Consider the following 15,531-nt stretch of genomic DNA (forward strand, 5'->3'; position numbering starts at 1 on the left):
TTTGTTTTTATGCAGACATGGGGCAGGGGTACAATCTTGTACACGCCTTCCTGCCTTGGCAACTCTCCGTTATTCTCCGTTTCGGACGGAAGTAGGGAAGGTGCGTGTTGATGGGAGGGGAATTCAATTCCTCCACCGCCTGTTCACCGAAAAGGCACCGAAGCGTTGTACCTGCCACCCCGCTCGAGGTACCTGGCCGTGTACTTGCCGTGGCTGTGGCAGTTGAAGAGTCTCAGCCACACTTTGTGCCTGATTTACAAGGCTCAACTCCCGTCCCTCCACCACCAACTCTAGTTGGCCCAAACCTTACCCCACGAACCAATACAGTAGACGCCGCATTTATTTTGTTTACTTTGGCAAGGGGGGTCCCGCAACACCACGACGACGACGCGCCAGGCCTCGTTGAATTCAGCCTTCTTGCCTTCACAATCCGCGCAAAAGACTCCAAAAATGCCTCGTGTTGCTCAAGTTCCCCGTCCGGGGAATGCCAGATCCAATACTGGCTCCAGCGCTGCCTCACCTTTCAAGACGGCGTCGCCCATTAAGTAAGCCCTCACCGAACATTCCATAGCAACCGTGATGTTAACGCATCCCGCAGGATCCCGCTCAACGACGATGTCCACGAAAAGGGTCAACGCATGAGCTCCAGGCGAGCACTTCAAGAGAGACAATTCAACGAGATCAAAAAGGCTGCAACCCCTCGCAAGGTCAGCCTCCGCCGCGACGACATGGAGAACTCGCCAGGAGCCGATCCCCGCACTCCCCACGGCAGCCGAAGCATTAACATTGACGATGATGAGGGTTTTGTAGTAGGCGGAACTGCGGTCACGCCTATGAAGCGTGTCCCGATTCTCGCCAACTTTGAAGAGTGGATGAAGATGGCGACCGACAACAAGATCAACGCTACAAACTCGTGGAACTTTGCCCTCATCGACTACTTTCACGACATGTCGCTCTTGAAAGAGGGTGATGGTGTCAACTTTCAAAAGGCCAGTTGCACCCTGGATGGGTGTGTCAAGATTTACACAAACCGAGTCGACAGTGTCGCAACCGAGACGGGCAAGCTGCTGAGTGGTCTTGCCGATAGCAACAATTCCAAGAAGAAGGACCGGGATGGCGAAGAGGGCGAGGATAGCGACGAGGAAGAGCTGGATGAGAATGGCAACGTGAAGAAAAAGCCCAAGAAGAAGGTAATGGGGAGATCCTGGCGCTCTCTATGGTTCATACTGACGTTTCATAGACGCAACGATCATCCGAAGCTACCTTGGCCCCATCTTTCAACTCATTACAGCTCAAGAAATTTGAGCTAGAATTTGCCGTTGACCCCCTCTTCAAGAAGGCGTCTGCCGACTTTGACGAGGGCGGTGCCAAGGGACTTCTGCTAAACCATCTCATGATTGACTCACAAGGACGTATCGTTTTTGACAGCAGTGACGACTCTGGAGACGCAAACACCCTAGGAAAAAAGAAGTCTGAGGATTTCGGCGACGAGGAAGATGAGGAAGCCGAACCACTAGAGGAAGAGCCTATCGAAGAAGAAGAAGAGGAGGAAGCTGATGTCGAGATCGATGTGGGGGCTCTGGGAGCCAAGTTCATCCCCGATTTGCAACGGCTCGACGAACTCGACGTGTGCCCTTCTCTCAAGACGTTTGATTTGGGAGATCCCTCTGGATCCATGAATATCCCCTTCCTGAAGGCACCCGAGGACTGGAGGCAAGATCAGGACAAGGAAAAGACTCCAGGCGCTCTAGGTGACATCTCCGGACTGGTCATCGACGGCGACGCTCCTGCTGGCTTTGATGACGACGACCTCGGACTGGGCTCCTTCGACGTGCTGGGCGAGGTCGCGTTCGGTGAGGGTGGTGAAGCATGGGCCCGAGAAGCCGCCTTGGAGCCGCAGATGCGAGTGTATGACGCCGGTCTCGGTGAAGAAGGCGGTGACGGAGAAGGGTTTGACAACAATGGAGAGTACGTGGTCTCGATGACCAGTGCACAAAAGGCGGACAAGATGCACGAAGATATCCTTGGATTCTTTGATCAGGCATTGCAGAAGAACTGGTCAAGCGCCGAGCACTGGAGAATCCGGAAGATCAAGGATGTCAACAAGCCTGCGGGCGAGACCAAGAAGCGCAAGGAAAAGGAGCCCTTCGAGATTGACTTTGCGGCACCTATCGACTCTCATGCGTTTGATGTCCTATACACACAGGCTGCCAGCAACTCTACTATCAGCATGCCCAAGAAGGACTGGAAGTCCAAGTCACGCAACCTCCTTCCTGACGACAAGCACTTCAACTCCAAGTCCCTACTGAACTTGTTCTTGAAGCCCAAGGCCCGAATGGGCAGACGACGAACTGGATTTGGCGCTCGGGCCGGTGGCTTCGGTAACACTGGCCAGGACAACCAGCCCGAAGGAGAGATGGACGAGGCGTTCTGGGCTAAGCAAAAGGCGCCCATGCAGAACTCGGACGACACAGCGCTTCCACAGGGTGATTATGACGCCAACTTCTTCCAAGATGACGGCATGCCGTTCCCCGGTGGTGACTTGGACGACGACGATGATCTCGAATTTTCAGATGCACGGGAGCATTTCTCACCAGGGGTGGATGGCCCAGCTGGCCTGACAGAGGGCGGTGGTCTCACAGCTCTCCTCGGCGGCGAGACGGTGACCAATACTGGAGCATTCGGAACAACGCTGGTCACTCAGACAAGGAGGGTGCGGCCAGAGTACGTCCAATACGCAAGAGTGGCCAAGAAGGTGGACGTCCGAAGACTCAAGGAGGAGATCTGGAAGGGCATGGATATGGAGGTTCTGGAGGTAAGTTTGTGGGTGCAACTAATAACTTGGACACCAGACTAATGCTTGAACGTAGAAACCTGCCCAGACCCCTGCCGAGGCAAACCAGGATGAGCCACTCAAGTTTACTTCGGTCATGAACAACCTGCAAGCGGTATATCCCAAGCCGGTGATGGATGATATCTCGACATCATACTGCTTCATCTGTCTGCTGCACTTGGCCAACGAAAAGGGTCTAGTGATTGAGAAGACGGCTGACCTATCAGAGTTGGAGATCCGCAAGGACTGGACGGCAGAGATTGAGGAAGAGTAATTGAGCAGTGGGGTAATTGTACTTGTGGTTGTGCAGCGCCTTTGTTTGTTGTACATGAAGTCATGGCAGGCTGCGTGCGTGCGTGTGGTCTTGGGCTTTGGAAGTCGTGTGATGATTGATATCCAGGCGTTGGGGAGCAGGTCAACGGATGGATGGAAATGGTGCAACAACATCCGATGAGAGGATACGATGCAACGACATGGGCATGAATGAGATGGGAATGAATGAAATTAGATGGTTTATGTTTTGCACTTGAAGGGCCTGATTGTCTAGTTCTTATAAAGTTACTGTCTGTACCTTGAGGTGAACGTGAATTGCCATGCCAGCCAGATAGACTCACAATGTTGGAACCCCCTCATGTTGGTTCTCGACTTGAATGGCACGACGATACGACGACATAATCAGATGGTACAGTGGCACCCAAGCAAGCCACTCGCCCCCTCCCCCTTCCAAGCTTCAATGACTTGACGTCGTATGGAGAGAGAGAGAGGACCCCTCTTGCTCAGTATCTCCATGTCCCACGCCCCCCACGATCAACGTGAATGGATGGGAAGGACCCTTGCCCCTCCCTCCTTTCCCCAAAACAGGCACCAAAATAAAATAAAAACGTGGCTGCGCCATGACGTACTGACGGATTGACAACTGGACCCTTATGACGAAGTGGGAAGGAAGGAACGAAAGCCTCACTCAAAGTTGGGGGGTGGGAAAGGGAGAAAGCCAAAAGCCTGTGTGGTTACTTTAAACACGATATGATCCCCTCCTGTTCTTCTTCTCTTTTCGTCTAACTAATTCTCTCCTCTGTTTCCTCCTTTTTACCTGTTTTTGATCGTCGCCCCCCCTCTTGTTTCAAATCCACTGCAAAAGGTCCCTCGCCTCAATGTGCTGCCCAGTGGTCTGATGCTTTTTCTCAACCTTGACCGACCACACACACACACACAGGCACAAGCGCAGATCTCTCGCCTTCTGTCAGATTCGTTTATTGTTGCCTCTTCATTTCTTGTTTATGTCCTGCTTCTAGTCCCTTCTTTTACCACTACCAAAAACAGGATTTCTCTCACTCAGCCTCTCAGACATGCACACACACACACACACACACATACAAAAATACGCAGACATGCCAGTATATATAATGTCGTCGTTACCCAGACCCAGCCTACCTTACTCAGTATGCCACCTTTCATTTATACAACTGACAGTCCAGATATCCTTTTTGATTCCTTTGCTTTGGGATCCATACCAGAGCCCGAAACGCCGAAGCCCACGCACGACTGCACTCACAATCGAGTCCGCAAATACCCATCCATACCAGCCAGCCACCCATTACATACATACATATACGTACCGAACCGTACCACCAACCGCCAATGCCCAATTTCGTCTCATTCAGTAGGTTACATGATAATCCGTGGGTATCCAAGAAGAAAAAACACACAAAGCTATCTCTCTCTGGGTGAGAAACATATTCCTCACGCGGGAACCTACCTATCATTGTGGACTAGACCGTGGATCCATCCGTTGCAAGCACTCGTTCCAAAGTCTTATCTTCGATCATGTCGTTCATGTCGTTCAACCAGCTCTCCCGCTCTCAGGAGAACACTCATCCCATCAAGTCGAGGTCTGATGGAGTGTTCCTGGATGGGGGCCATCAGGTCGGGAGCTGGTGTCATTAACACGTCGGCATCCCCGGTTGGTTCTGCCCTGCCAAGCAGCCCAGTGGGTGGCAGAGGACGGAAGCCTTGTGAGCCGAATTAGCTTGACCTCCTGACGAAGTCTACACATCGCGAGGATCAAGTACCATATCCCCTAGGCACGGCCCCATGCCCGAAAGGGGGCCGTGTTAGGTCTGTCGGGCTTGGACTGACTGCGCCAGTGCCAGAACCAGGCGAGCCCCTTTCAAAGACTGCTGCCGTAGTCACGGCCGGAGTCGGCATCGTTTGGTGGTGCGAGAGGAGAGCGTGTATCGGTAGCGGTCCCTCGCCGGGTGTCCGCGCAAAGCTGTTTGCTGGACTGATCGATCCAACGCTGCTGTTGGAGGACTGTTCGTGTCGGAGCAACGGTGCTCTCACTGGCGCTGAAGGGAGCACATTCGGAACCTCCGGTACCGACCTGGGATGGTTGGCGGCTACGAAGCCGGACGAGTACGGGTTACCCTCGGATCCGGTCGCAGCCGGCATGGCTTTCCTACCATCATCGAGCATATTGGACAACGATGGCAGGTGTTGATGGGTTGGGCCACCTTCTCGCCATGACGACTGACGCTGCGGAGGTTGGCGATGCGAATCTCTTGGGCTCCCGCTGTCGTAGTGAAGGACTCGTGGTGATGACATGGTGTCGTCGTTCGAATTCGCTTGCGACGGTAACGTCGGTGTCGTTGACGAGTGTTGCGATTCAGTTACCGATGCGATCGAATTCAACCTCTCCCTCCTGGATGGAGGTGGCTCGCTCCCCTGAAGTCTCTCGCTGCCACTTCCACTTGCACTCGACGTGTTGCCGCCGGGCGTCATTGTGCTGCTGCTGCTTCCATGGCGTAACCGGACAGAGTCCAGCTTAGGTCGTTTTGATGCATCGTTGACTATACCCGGGACAACAAGTCAGCTTCAAGAACTATATCTCTGCAGTATCTGCATCTAGTGCTGCTCTGGCTACAAACCTTGAGTTCGCTTGGCTTGCTTCTCTTTGAACTCTTGGAGGTATTGCATATACTTCCTGTAGTCGGCTGTCTTCTTGTACTCCATCAAGTCTCGATGGTACTTTTCTTTGTCGGCATTGGCCTGGCTCTCGTACGATTCCTTCTCAACCGCTTCAAGGTTTTGCCAGTTCTCTCCTACAAGTTTGGCGATTTCGGTGAAGCTGAGGTTTTGGCTCCTCAGGTCTTCTCTCATTTCTATACACAACCCTCTTGTCAGTACTCTGCCATCACGGACAAACGTCTGACTCAGTGGGAACTTACTATTGGAGAACAGCACATATGCGGAGGGGGGTCTCTCTGGGGCATTTTCATCCGGCTGATTATTCGTTAGCAGAGAACTCGACGAATGAATCCCTGTCCCGATTTACCTTTGGATGTCGTCGGTACTTTCGCTTCGCAACCCCCTGCCCCTCTTGGTGGCTTTCCGGCCGAGGAGGTTCTGGTGGGACGCCTTCAGGCTTGACTTCCTCGCTTGGTGGTCTTACTGGTGTCACCAATGATGCCGTCGGGGAGATGCCTCGAGCGTTGGCAATCCTTCTCTGTAGTTTCTATCACACGGCCCATATTAGCGACTCGGACCAAGTGGGCAGCAACGGAAAACATACCCTTCGATGGCCGAGTTTAACACCCAAGGCATCACTAAATCACCCCTATCAGCGCGAGTCCCGATTTCGAGCCCGAGTTAAGTTGAACTCACAGGTCTGACTCCTGGATGTCAAGGATAATGTCCCACTCATCAAACCCCTGCTCGACAAATGTGCCCAGGTACTGGGTCAAGCCCAACTCGCCAAAGATCTTTTCAAGATCGGAAGACATGCAGCTAAGCTGGAAAGTTCCGGGGAACCTCCCTCCAAAGACAACCGGTTTTCTTGCTTTGATTGGTGCCAGGATGACGACTTAACATCTATCCGGATGTGGGTGAATGGGGTAAAGAGTTGGCCTGCAAACCAGGACGGGTTTTGGCGACAGCTGAACTGACGCTCCGGTGGTGGGTTGTTCACGCTCACTCAACAGCTGCGGCACGGCACCTGTCAGTGGCTGAGATCGTAGGAGATGTCGGATGAGTAAGTGAAGGGTTGTGTCACGGTCGTATCGGTGGATGAGCCAGCTGAATCTTGGTGAGTGTCCTTTCAGGGCTGCTGACAAGACGATGTCAGTGTTGGGTTGAAATGGGTCGTGCAGTTGCCAGTCGACAAGGTGGATCCTGAGACGCGGGGTCAAGCCAGAGTTATGGTGGACTGATGGTGTCGTTCCTAGTTGAGCGAGTCGGAAAGAAGTTGTTGTCGGAGACAGATATTGCTATATGACTCTGGGATGTGTAAGAATGATAAGCCTTGTTGGACAGAGAGATCTGGGGAAGGGTATGTGTGTTTGGCGCCTCTGGGGGCAATGATCAACGTTGTGAAAGGCAGGTTGGGGATGTGGTACAGGAGACCTTGGAGAAGTGCGAGAGAAGGCTGTCATGAGCTCAGGGATCTAGAAGCATATGACATGCTAATTGGTCTGCAAGAGAGTCGTGGGAAGGGGGAGAGGAGAGGGATGGAGGAGAATGACGAGGAGAACAGGAGTCACCTACAGCACAAGCGAGAGAAATGGAGTGACGCAGAAGGTGAGAAGAGGTAAGTGAGGAACTACTACTGGCGTAGTATGACGATCCCTGGAGCCGGGGAGACTTGGGACATATGACGGGCGTGTGTAAATGGCAGAGCAATTGACATGCCACCACAGCCAGCTAACTGAGTTGAAAGCGTCGACGGGAGAGCGGGAGGCGGAGGACAACCGAGTAGAGAGAGGTAGGGATGATTTGAGCTTGTGAGTGAGTGAGGGAGTGAGTGGATGGGTGGATGGATGGCGGACAGATACTGGCACCCCCAGAGTTTGCAGAGGCAGGATCGGATATCTCGATTGCCCCAAACCAAGGTTGGGTCTTCCGTGGTGGGTTAGCAGAAGATGGCTGCGTCCAACGGCGATGAGAGGATGAAGATGGTCAACGGTCTGTCAGTCTGCTACAGGCGCAAGCAGGCAATCCCTTCCAAGGGTGAGTGATTGCTCGAGGGTTCCGGAGGGCAGGGTTGGCAGGTGATCTCGGGACTGGATCTTATGAGGCGACTGATGAGGTGACGGGCCAAGGAGTCAAGTCCGGCGCCGGGTACTGCTGCAAGTCGCAAGTCGGGTCAAGTATCGATTCTGGACCTAGAACGACTCCCGTTGGCGTGTGCGTTGCGCGCACGAAACCAGCCTGGCAAGGTAGGGAAGGATATAAGAATGGGATCGCAAGAGAAGGGAAGAGGGTCTCCTTGAGGAAGAACAAAGCAGGGGGCGTGAGAGTTAGTTACTCAACACAGACAAATCCGCTGTGGAGAGGAGTTTATCAGAACGAGCGATGAGAGGGCGACTCAGGGCATCGTGGGATCCCAATGCTGTAGATGGGGTGCAAAGACAGGGTCCAGGGGGTGATACGGGGCAGTCTCTGAGGTGCCGCAGCCACCGGCAAAACAAAAGAGATAGTTCAATGGGAAAGAGAAAGAAAGACAGGGTTTTGGAAGCGAGGATAGAATCGTGAGAGCGGAAGTGAAGTGAGCATGAGAAGAGGCGTGCGTGTGGAGGAGAAAGTGGTCACAAAACATCAGATTCCTACATTCATGGCACTCCCGTTTGGGGGGTGCACCGGTGTAGTGCGGTGCGGTGCGTCTCTCTGTCTTCTCACCAGAGGCCAGAGGCTCGCCAGGAACTAGAGAGGGCGTGGTCTAGCCCGGCCAGCTCGCAAGGGGGGGTGTGAGACTATGCCTCCGTGGTAGAGGTACAAACAACCATCCGCCGTCAGGACACACAGCCTTGGCGGCCGCCTCTGGTCTCACTGGCTTGGCTTCATTCGCTGCCTCTTGTTTTAAAGCTCCATGTCTCTGTCGATGGATGTCGAGCCTCGATGTTCGAGAAGGATGATTGATGCAAGGGCCGGCATTTGCTGGAGCAAGCCAGCTTGATCATCAAACAAGCTCCCACTCTGGCCGCCATTGCATTGGCACGGACATTGCTGGGCTGAGCAACCGCACCGCACGCAGCATGTACCGCGCTCCATACAGTACAGTAGTTGAAGTTCAAATGGGTCGAAAAACAAGAAGCGTGGACCCGGGCCCTGTCGTCGGCTACGTATACGATAGGGCGGCACCTGGACGACATCGAGATGCCCCGTCTTGGTCCAATGGATGCATCCGTGGACCATATCTGGGGCCATGGGCGAATATTGAGGTCGCTCCAACGCAACGCAACGCTACCGTACCGGCGCCCGTGACCAGAAACTCCAACAGAAGCTATGGGTGCCTGGGATCAGCGAGTCAGGCGAGCGAGATTGCAAAGAGGCATCGCGGGAATCTCGAGAATCCACCATCGCGCGGTTGCTGTTGATGGTGATGGTGGTCGCGTCGCACAGAGCTTGTGGCCCGTCATGATGCTCTGCTGTCCAAGGCCAGGGCCAAAACTGTCATGAGCTATGGCGCATCGTGCATCCTCCATGATGAGAAAAGGGCAACTGAGCATGGCGATCAACCGTCAATTGATTGATTTGCCCTAACACGGCAAGATCCCAATGACCGGCTGGGTGCGTCACCGTCACCCTTCCACACCCATCCAGTCCACAGACGCGCGAGCCTCATCGACTTGGATGCTCCCTTGGTGGTTGGCCCAGAGGACGAAGGAGCATGTCCGCAGCGCAGTAGCTCCCCGACTGCACTGGGAAAGATCTCGATCCCAATCCGTGAAACCGTTGGAGTATGGGATTATGGATGGGGTGAGAGAGTCACGCTGCCATACCAAATCTCGCCATCACGTCGATGCCCTCGCGGCATTACGGCTAGAGGCTCGAAACTCGCCGAGTTGGTGCGTAGCGATGCCCGGAGAAGCGTGACGGCTGTCAGGGCCAAAGTCGAGCTTGTTCTTGATAGGGGATCGCTCGTCGGCAAGCAGATGGTCGTGGGTTAGCTAAACTGGAGCTCGACTTGAGTTTGAAAGGCCGGAGCAAATACAGTGCCCGGGGGGGTGTGGAGCCGGGTTATGAGTGACGCACGCCCTGTCCGCCGTGGGTTGTTCCTGATCGCCATCGGGCCATGGCCGTTGTCGAAATCGAAGTTTGGCTCAAGGATCGCACCACGCCAGAACTATCCCGACAGCATCATCGGGTGCGACTTTTCAAATCGTCCATGTCACGGCGCCAACACACACGATCTGCTTGTCTAAATTCCCCAGTTCCCCCTTTCCTGGGCCACATGGCATGGCCACCGACGTCTTTGCAAATCCCATCCTGACTGCAACGGGCCGCTTTGTCGTCATGTCGCGCCGACAGGCAACGCTGCCGCAATGCGAGGGTGTACTGTAATGTAAGCCTCCCCCAGTCGAATGACGCATCCCGAAGGCAAAATCCAAGGCATCATGTACTGGCTCCCGTTCACTCATGATGGGGCGGCTGTCGATGGTCAAGATGGCAAGAATGCACGACCCCGATACTGTATCCCGTAGTCCATTTTCATCCTGTCTCTCCGGTCTCTAGCTCCTCCGAGGGAGGGCCCTTCGTTTCTTTGTCAAAGTCGGTGATTGCAAAAGGCCCTGGCGAGGGTGAGCTTGCATGGCCCAGAGCCATGAGCAGTGGGTGGGCGAGACATGCTGGATGCCAGCTGTTGGTCAGTAGAGCGCGGGTATGAATCGCAATGGCGCCGGTATTCATGAATGCGAAGCTGGGCAAGGCCAGATGAAATCGCCCATGATCATGATGGGAATTTGGTCATAGGCCTAGAATCTCGATCCCTTCCAGCCCTATGATTGGCGGAAGAGGGCGGCTCAAGGGGCCGGCTCCCCGTATAGGTGCGGCGCCTCCCTCCCCCTTTGCATCGTCTGGTCCCGGGGCCTTGTTTTGTGTCTTGGGGTTTTCTGCCTTTTGCTCGTGCTTGTGCGCGCCATGGCATGGTCGCGCAGCGGGAGCCGCCAGCGGCGCCCACGGCGGCCCATGGTCCAATAGCCTGCTTAGCTGACCCGTTCCATGAGTTGAACTCGGACAGACGAGCCTCGCGTCTGGCAAATCGGCGCAGCAAGGTCATCGGCCTTGAGGCTGGTGCTGAGCTTGAGGCTGAGTTAGTACGTTGCTGTAGATGCCCACAACGGCCGCCGCCTCCTGGATGGGCGTCGGAGGGCTTCCAAGTGGTCAGGCCCGAAGCGTCTCGGTCATCTCAGGCTGACCGCCAGTGTTAGGTTGGTGGTTAGAGAGTCATGGCTATTTCCTCCGCGTCCGTCTCCCCGAAGTTGAAGGAGAGGAGCCATGGGCGCCGTCGCGGTCGCCGTCGAGTGATTGATTCAATGGGCGGATGATGATCGAGGTTGTCGAGTCTAGAACTCAGAAGGCGCCGAGGCCTCACGGCAAAGAAGTGGACTGGTGGGAACTGGGGGAAGGAGTGGAGGGCGTGTGGTTAGGTTCTGTGAAGACAGGACCTGGAGGCACATGTACCAGTACCCTGCATGTGGAAGGGGCCTGGCGGACGCCGCTTTCCCAAGCTACGGTATTCCCGGGGTTTACCGTCTTGACTCTGGTCGAGCGTTTGCTCTTTTGGGCATGGTGAAAGCTGCCACCAGAGGATAAGGCTTTGCTGATTGGGTAGGAATTTTGAAGATTGATCAACGGAGTTGGGAGAGAAGCATCCAAGAAGGATAGGCTTTTGCTTTGAATTGTAGAATCTGGAGGTTAGATGTGCTGTGATGGTACCTAATTTGGCGTTTCTATTTTCTACAGTTATTGCTTCTGCCGCTAACATTCCAGAACACCTCTGGCCTGTCAAGATGAATCAATTTACCTAGAGCACAAATCCTTGGTTGTAATCGGCACAGAATTTACCAGGAGCAGTTTAACCCGAGTTCATGTGCACATAAAAAGAAATCTCCGTAGCCCTGCTTTCCTATCCCCACGACAAACATCCATCCGATGCAGGGCGGCCGTATGGGTACTGTACCACAGAGCTGAGCCCACTGTGAGAAGGGCGCTTCGCCCGGTGACACAAAATTCACCTGTGCGCGTTTCTCGCTTTACGATGCGGGATGCGCAACAAGATCGTGGATATTCGAATTCCACCATGCACGGGAACTCGACCCGTTTCCGAATAGTCTACTGTAGGTTGGATCTGCTGGGTCATTTAGACAAATCTTCGCTGCGCGTCTGTGTTCCGGACCCCGAGTTGGTGCAGATTGACGGACCCCTGGCCAGGACTGACAGATACGAATTTGACTAAGGCAACTGGCCCCTCCACCGGCCTGGCGGAACAGACAGACAGACACATGACTGAGCATATGTCCCTTGGAAGAATGGGAATTTGATCCTTGAGTGATCGAGATTTTAATGATACTTGCTACGAAGTACATGCCTTTTCCGGTGAGCATGTGGCAAACTCGGCTGCAGGTTTGAATCGTTACCGTGATCTCCTAAAAGGAGATTGGCTGATATCCGGGGGAGACACAGGTTTTACCAACGGACAGCGTGATCCCCCATGTTCAGCTCAATGCTATTTCAGGACCCGGCAGAGTGGATGCGCTTTAATCAGATGCTTTTTCAATCAGTTCACGTTCAGCTGAATAGGCAATCGTTAATATGGCATTTCGTCCCTATATTCCGAATTTACCCACTTTGTGTTGCAACATATCATGGGTGGTAGTTCGAGGTCAGAGTGGCCTCACCGCCACCCCTGGCACCTACCCGGCCGGTACTTGCTCGTCTGGCGCACCTGCAACAATGGATTGAACTTAATGACCTGTCACGCTTTCCAAGCAATTGAAGAAAGTCAACTTGATCGTCTCATCTTTTTTCACATTCGACAAACCCCTCCCTTGCCAAAGAGCGCAAAACCCCTGATCGATGCCCTGTCTACTCCTGGGTACTCTGTCAGGGTCTTTGTCGTCGTCGCCGTGCCCCGCATCGTTCGAGATCTGATGGTCCAGGCCATGTGGCGCGCGCCTAGACCGATCGATGTGATACCCTCGCTCGACCCAGGCCCAGAATCTCAGATGTACCAAGGAGTCGGAGCCTTAGACGCCCCCCAAAATCCGAGACCAAGGAGCAAGCCACGCGGCTTGGTCTCGACTTTGCTTTCGGACACTTTTTCTTGTTGTCGGCGGTGACATCTCTTGGTGTTGTCGACGAGTCAAAGATGGTCTTGTTGTCGGAGCTTCAGACAAGCCACCCAACTCAGTTCAAGAATACGCCCACCGTCAACAATGCAGAGTTTCAAGGGGCTCTTCCTCATCAAGTGACACGTGTGAAAGACGGCGGCAACAAACACCAGAACGGATGAAACGCTCACCGGCAACCCAACTCAAGAGGGAGCAACGGCTGCCCTTAACATGGAGATTCGCCCCCGATGTCTTTCGGGCGGATATAGGTGACTAGCGGATGGATAGAGGGTTACACCCACGTGGACTCCCAAACCAGGCCTTTCTGTCTCTGGCAACACCCTCGCATCAAGACTCGAAACAGCTTTGTTCAGGCTCGCATTGGATCTTTTACAGCCCGGACAAGATAGGTACAACACTGTAGACAGACACCCACCCCCTCCCGGCCCGCCTCTGTGCCATCAACTCGGGATCTAGACCCAATCTACCATGTCCCCCACCATCGGTATTCATCCACTTTCCCATCTGTGCATCCACCACCCTTCACATCGCATCGCATCGCATCGACACTAAGGGGGTTACGGCGTCTGCCACCACAGCAGCATGCGCCTTGAATAGCAAGACAAGTCGACGGCTAGGACACATCCCACGCAGCCACAGCCACGTTCCAGGTACCTGGGCACCAAGACCAAGCCCGCGCGCTTCAGTCGATCCAAGGGAAGGGAGGCCCGCTCCCACGGCAGCTAGGTAGTTGCGCTGGTTAAGCTCCGAGGACCCCAGGCCCCCAGTTCCCAGGCCCAGTGCCCGCCTGGTCACCTTGGCTGCTGCTGCACTGCACCGAACCGCGGGCGGGCAGTGGCCTCTCCCCGTGAGCCTGCGTGCCCAGGTGAGCTGAACCTGGAGCAGGACCTGGAGCCGGTGACCCCCGCTCGACGCCGCAACCTACGCAACAAAATCTCTCTCCGTTCTTTTGCAAACCCCCCGTACGAACCGCAGCACGCACGGCGCCAGGCCCAGGGTCATATCGTATCGCATCTCATCTCTACCATAAACCTCGCTCCGGTATACATACGGCATATCTCTCATCAGCCCCTGCCTGCCTGACCCTGACGTGGACGAGCCCTGCAACTTTGAGACTGTTGAACAAACATGGCCCCATCAGATCAGTCGGCCGCCAACAACCGAGCCTCCAAGGCATCGGGGGATGCCGACCTTGCCCAGGTCAGTCTGCCCTGAGTCACCTCAGATTTCCTTCGTTTGGGTCGATCGATCATCGGCTTGCTCTTGTGATATTATGCGTTTTTATCATTATCCTTGCCCTGCAACCAACGCATCCGTCCGTCCATCCATCCATCCATCACGCACTCGATTCCATTCCAGTGTATCACCCGTCGTATCTCGCCATTCCCTCGTGGGCTTTTTATCAGTATCTGGTGAGCCAGCAAGGCACCAAGATACAATGGCGGCGACATTGGCGATGGCATTGGAATAGGCTTTCATGATTTGACTCGAGTTAACTTGAACTACTCTCGATGTTCTTTCTCCCTATCCCCATCCCCATCCCCATCCTCATTCCCATTGCAATTCCTCATTCCCAGTCTATTCCCTCCCCCTCCCTCCCCTTCCCCATCTTGATAGTCCAGACCCAGTCCAGCCCGGCCCAGCCGTGCGTCCATGATGGATGGCGCTCAACCAAGCCATCGGTCGAGACCTGGCTTGGCTGCCACGAGCGAATCCTCCTGATTTGCATTCTGCATTCTGCAGTCTTTCTGCATCTCGCCCTCCTGCCCCTGGACCCAGATTGATTATCTGGCTTTGCAACGCCTTGTCCACACCCCATCCCCATCCATACCGTACACCATTACCCCAGCTAGCCCTACCAAAGCGCCTCGTTCCCGCTCAACTGACAGCCTCATTGTTCTAGGCCTACCGGGATCTCGCTAGGTAACTACACTCGCTCCTTGTCTCGATGCTTGCATCTCGACCTCACTTCGTCCTCACCCTCACACTCACCACTTCACACCCCTCCACCGCCTCGTTCTCCTCTCAATCGGTCTCATCGAGCTTCTCTTGGTCGATCTGTGCTATACCGTATTCACAACACCATAACAATTCGCCCACCTCCAGAAAGGGACTTTTTCCTCCGCCCTGGCTCTTCTCCGACCGGACAGTTTTCCCACATCCGCATTAGTCCCTTGACCAGATGCCATTGCTCGTCCTCCTCGGTTATGTCTTGGATACATCAACATCTCGGCAACGCCGACACTGGTTTTCGCCAAGGCGTGCGGCATGTTTCGGCGCATTGAACCTAGCTTCTGCATCTTCAGGAACCTCAGTCACCGCATTGACCCAACCCAACAAGACTTGGCGGGAGATCGACCTTGCCGTATGTTCTCGTAGCCAAATCGGCCTCTGTCTTGCATCGCCAGTTGCTCAAGTGAGCCTTCTGCCACCGCTAGGACCTCGATTCTGCATCTCATGCTTTACCCAAGACGCTCCTCCGACTGTCTCACTGCCCACCCTCGGAGATATACTGATGCCTCGCCGAAGTCAATGACATCTCCTTTGCCCTTGCTTTTCCCAATGGCCCCAAGT

General features: G+C 54.4%; 2 protein-coding genes across 2 annotated transcripts; one reads left to right on the forward strand and one right to left on the reverse strand.

Moving 5' to 3' along the window:
• Positions 1 to 596: 596 nt before the first annotated feature.
• CPH2101 (uncharacterized protein) lies at positions 597 to 3,107 on the forward strand (the record flags this gene model as incomplete). The annotated part of the gene is made up of 3 exons (XM_003051648.1): positions 597 to 1,190; positions 1,241 to 2,827; positions 2,871 to 3,107. Coding segments are annotated over 3 exons (2,418 nt in total), but the record flags the coding sequence as incomplete, so codon positions are not given.
• Positions 3,108 to 4,894: 1,787 nt separating this feature from the next.
• HMGB2102 (uncharacterized protein) lies at positions 4,895 to 6,612 on the reverse strand (the record flags this gene model as incomplete). The annotated part of the gene is made up of 4 exons (XM_003052099.1): positions 4,895 to 5,679; positions 5,758 to 5,957; positions 6,058 to 6,093; positions 6,494 to 6,612. The coding sequence occupies 4 exons, from the start codon at positions 6,610 to 6,612 to the stop codon at positions 4,895 to 4,897; spliced, it is 1,140 nt and encodes a 379-aa protein (XP_003052145.1).
• Positions 6,613 to 15,531: the final 8,919 nt, after the last annotated feature.

Source organism: Fusarium vanettenii, assembly GCF_000151355.1.
Source record: "Fusarium vanettenii 77-13-4 chromosome 4 genomic scaffold NECHAsca_3_chr4_2_0, whole genome shotgun sequence".
Lineage (NCBI taxonomy): Eukaryota > Fungi > Ascomycota > Sordariomycetes > Hypocreales > Nectriaceae > Fusarium > Fusarium vanettenii.